The sequence below is a fragment of the Myotis davidii genome, unplaced genomic scaffold (assembly GCF_000327345.1).
Source record: "Myotis davidii unplaced genomic scaffold, ASM32734v1 scaffold43, whole genome shotgun sequence".
Lineage (NCBI taxonomy): Eukaryota > Metazoa > Chordata > Mammalia > Chiroptera > Vespertilionidae > Myotis > Myotis davidii.
Window position 1 is genome coordinate 2,523,243 of NW_006294590.1, and position 4,144 is coordinate 2,527,386.

The 4,144-nt window shown below is 51.9% G+C and overlaps 1 protein-coding gene across 1 annotated transcript in view; it reads right to left on the reverse strand.

The window, feature by feature from the left end:
- ANKLE2 (ankyrin repeat and LEM domain containing 2) overlaps positions 1 to 4,144 on the reverse strand; it is a 13,145-nt gene that overhangs the window by 3,051 nt on the left and 5,950 nt on the right. The window contains exons 6-10 of the mRNA XM_006768761.2: positions 2,551 to 2,617; positions 1,575 to 1,747; positions 1,395 to 1,501; positions 582 to 754; positions 1 to 215 (exon numbers count right to left, since the gene is read on the reverse strand). Of these exons, the coding sequence (XP_006768824.1) occupies positions 1 to 215; positions 582 to 754; positions 1,395 to 1,501; positions 1,575 to 1,747; positions 2,551 to 2,617 (735 nt within the window). The remainder of the gene's footprint in view (positions 216 to 581; positions 755 to 1,394; positions 1,502 to 1,574; positions 1,748 to 2,550; positions 2,618 to 4,144) is intronic.

Sequence of the window (4,144 nt, forward strand, 5' to 3'; positions counted from 1 at the left end):
GCTGCTGTGGCAGGGCCACGCCTCGTCTTCTATAAGGTTCGTCCTCTGCTCCAAGGGAAGGATGTCGCAGCCCGAGTCTCTGGAAGCCCTGGCTGTGGGCTGGCTGTTGTTTCGAGCTGTGTTCTGCCGATTCTTAATCTCTTCCAAGCTCATGTCATCGTCTTCATCGAGAAAGGCCCCCACAGAGATGCAATTGCTGCACTTCCCACGACAGCCTGTGAGGGAGACAACGTGGCTCCTCAGGTGCGGTAACAGCCCGCATGACAGGCACGCGGCCCAGCACAGACCAACCCCTCTCTCATCAAAGCCTCCTCCTCAGACACAAGACCAAACCACCCACCTGCTCCAGGGAAAGGACAAGCAGGGTGAGCAAACTGAAACAGCCTCCAGGAAAATGAGAAGGAAGCCAAACCCGAAAGCAGCCACAGGGAGGGGCGGGCTGATCTGCCGAACCCAGGGCACTGAGAGCCTGACGGGCAGAGGAGCCACAGGCGCTCCCGCATCCGCAGGGACGTGCTCTTAGTCGGGGCCACAGACAGGGCCCAGGTCCTGTGAGCTCAGGGATGCCCTCAAGTCCTTACCCAAGGCAGAAGCCTCGTTTTCTCCTAGGTCTTGCTGGGCCTTTCTGCCCACTTCCTGCTGTGCAAGGTAATCCTCCAGCTTCTGCAGGCCCTCCTGAGAAGACAGGTCAGCAAAACAGCCCAGAAAGTCCCAGTACTCGACCCAGGGGTACCCCAGCTCGTGAGCCAGCTGCCTGTGGGAACAGAGCACAGGGAGAGCTGTGCAACCAGAGAAAACACTCCCAGAGCTGCTCACACAGCAAAGAGCCAGTTAAGGAAGAACCCCACAACCAGAACACACCTGCACAACACACCCTAGAGATAAAAGGCAAAACAGCAAAAACAGACCAACTTTTAGTTTTAATAAAACAGTGACGAAAAGTTGGATAGGATTCTGGTTTTGGCCAGGCATATACAATTTAGAAGTTCTAGCTATATACCTGAAACTGGGCACAGATTTTGTAAAAAAGCTCTAATGCTTTTTAAAAAATTCACTGACACTTTATTTGATTACACTGTAATTTGGCTCCCCGATTATGACTTCTAGTTTCTAGTTACCTGAGTCTTGTGTTCTATTTTCTCCCTCACTGCCAAGGAAGCACCCATTGTCGGGCACCTCACTCCAAACGCTACCACCCCAGACAGAGGCGGCAGGACTGTCCCCTTGGGGAGGGACTGCGGCATGTACAAGGTGTGCAAGGAACCAGAGCTCCAGAAAGGTCTCCTGGGAACTCTGGCTCTCCAGGCAGATGTCCCCGCTCCCCCGTCAGCACAAGCACACCGTGCGAGACACAGGACTTCCCCACCCAGCTGTCCCTCCTGCGACCTTCCTACCTGCCCGCTCTCTCCATGCCTCTTTCTGGGTCCGACTTCCTGACCCTGTGGAAGAAGCCTGCTTTCTCCCGGGGCGGGGTTTTCCAGAGCCTGCGAAAATCTTCCGCCTACGAGGAGAAGCCGTGTGAGCTGTGCTGGGGCAGCGAGGCGCTCGTGCTAGAAGCTTCCACAGCAGCTCACCTTGGCTGGACTCATGGGCCCTGCGAAGGCTCTCAGGATCAGAGCGGGGTCTCTGGGGCTGCCTCCGCCATGGCTGACGTGAGCCGTCTCGACCATCTGGTCTGGAGACCACAGCTCCCCGATCACGGGGGACGACGTGTCCTCTGCCCTCAGGAGAGGCACGTAGTAGTGACCTGGGGAGACACCGGGGCTGATCCACCTGCTCAGACGGCTCCTCACCTCAGGGCGTGAGAAGCCACACAAGCAGTGCCGTGCTATCCCCGATGAAAGGCTGCCCATCTCTGGAGCTGAAGGGCCTGGCAAGAGGCCAGTTTGTGCCAGTCTCACCTGAGGAGCCCACATTCTTCCTCTGCTGGGAAGTAAAAGGGAGGAAGGAGGGTGCCAACAACGCCTCACCTCAGGGGAGAAGGGCTGAGAGGTAGGACTATGGACAGGATCAGCCTACACGGGCAGCAGAGAAATGTTAAAAAGAAGGTACATTTTTGCTTCTCCCTTTCCAATTCCCTACAGGTCACGTCTTGAAAAGCTGAGCAGGCAACCCCACTCTGGGCCCAGAGTGAGGAGACCAGGGCCGGCCAGGCCTCAGAAGTGAGGACTACCTGGGAAGCAAAGGGAGGAGCGGCCTGGCCAAGGGGGGCAGGGCCTGGCATAGAAACGGACGACAGGGAGCTCCTGACGAACAACTGAGCAGCCAGGGAGCTCAGGCACCGCCTCTCCGACCTGCTTCTACCTGAGAAAGGTCAGATGGCCTGCAGAGGGTAAGGGGTGAGGCCATGAACAACAGGCATCAAAGGAGGCGTTATATGAAGACAGAGCTGGAACTCGAGCTGGGCGTGCAGGAAACAGTCACTATGACGAGAGCTGCCAAGTGGAGCTCACCCGCAACCCTGGCTTCACTCCCCACAGCCAGGCTGGGACGCCGTCCGGTTCTGCCCAACAACGGGCCTCACACTCCAGCACCGATGGCCCTCCTTACCCTTTAGATATTCTCTAATTCGTTCCTTCAGTTCCACAGATTTAGTTTTGCTTCTTTCACAAATAACCTGTTAAAAAAAACAGAGTTATGTGAAGTTCATTCTAAATCTCAATTTATCACATTTTCTTATCATTAAAATTTTATAAAACCAAGTTTCTAAGTCAACAAAATAAGAACAGTATCTTATACTCAAAGAATAAGAATAGTCTCTTAGGCACAAAGCCCACAACCAAAAACCGTGCGCTGAGCAGTACACACTTACTTCTAGAACATTTGTAACAGCTTAAGGGGCCAAGACAGGTAGAGAAACTCAGATTATGGGTCACTTTTATTTCCTTTCTCATGCTGCTCTACACCTGCTAATCTTCTGCACGGAAAAGAAACCTTAGCGTGCACTACCAGTCAGAGCGGAGGCACACAGCCAGGCTCACAGCCTTCAGTGCCCTGAGTCTGCTGTTTGGCAGGGTTGACACAGAACACCGGTGTAGCATGGGACACACATATTTGCTTTTTGCAACTCCAGGAATGAACTTTGTCAGCCCTCGAAGAATTGTAGTGACAAGAACATTTTTTGCTAGGAAAAAAAACACCCAATAACCTTCAAATATGGAAGGAACCACAGAATTACCATCTCCTGCCAACCTGTGAGAATTCATCTACAGTACAATTGTGCAGTGTACCCTGGGACTCGAGCAACTATGTTTATAAGTCTGTAACTAATTGTGAGCGATGCCAAATGCTTTTAAAATGTGTTACAAAACAGCAATTTCTATTGAAAAAAAATGTCTGCTAGTGTGACTCAGTGGTTGCCACAAACCAGGTCACCAGTTCAATTCCCAGTCAAGGCACATGCCCAAGTTGTGGGCTGGATCCCTAGTAAGGGGTATGCAGGAGGCAGCTAATCAATGATTCTCTCTCATCAATGTTTCTATCTTTCTATCCCTCTCCCTTCCACTCTCTCAAAAAACATTAAAAAAATGTGTGTGTATATATATACACGCACACACACATACATACACACATTTAAATGCACAGAAAATGCTGAATCAGACATATGCAAAATCATGCTAATTTCTGAATTGTATGATTGTCTAAATTGTATTCTTTTTATGTATATAGTAAACTTTGCCCAGAAAGTGGGCACTATGTAGGCACAGCAATTACAAAGAAGGCGTTCGCTCCCTGTACCAGGTCCTCACAGGTTTATTTCTAAAGAGCTGGCAGATCCAGGCCAGCTAAGAGCTCTGACCCCTGGTCAGGTCCACTTCCTTCTCCACTTCACAGGCACAGACACACCTCTGGCCTAAGGCACATTGTGCTCAATTGCCAGAGTCCAGATCATGACGAGGCCTGCTGTGTAAGGCTTGTAAGGGTCAGGCAGGATGTGTAGGCGGGGCTTAGGACAGCCCCTGGTGCCCCCTGAGCTGAACACATCATCACCATCACCACCACCACCACCCTCACCCTCATCACCATCACCATCACCCTCACCCTCATCACCATCACCCTCACCCTCATCACCATCACCCTCACCATCACCATCATCACCATCACTCTCACCCTCACCCTCACCATCACCATCCTCACCATCACA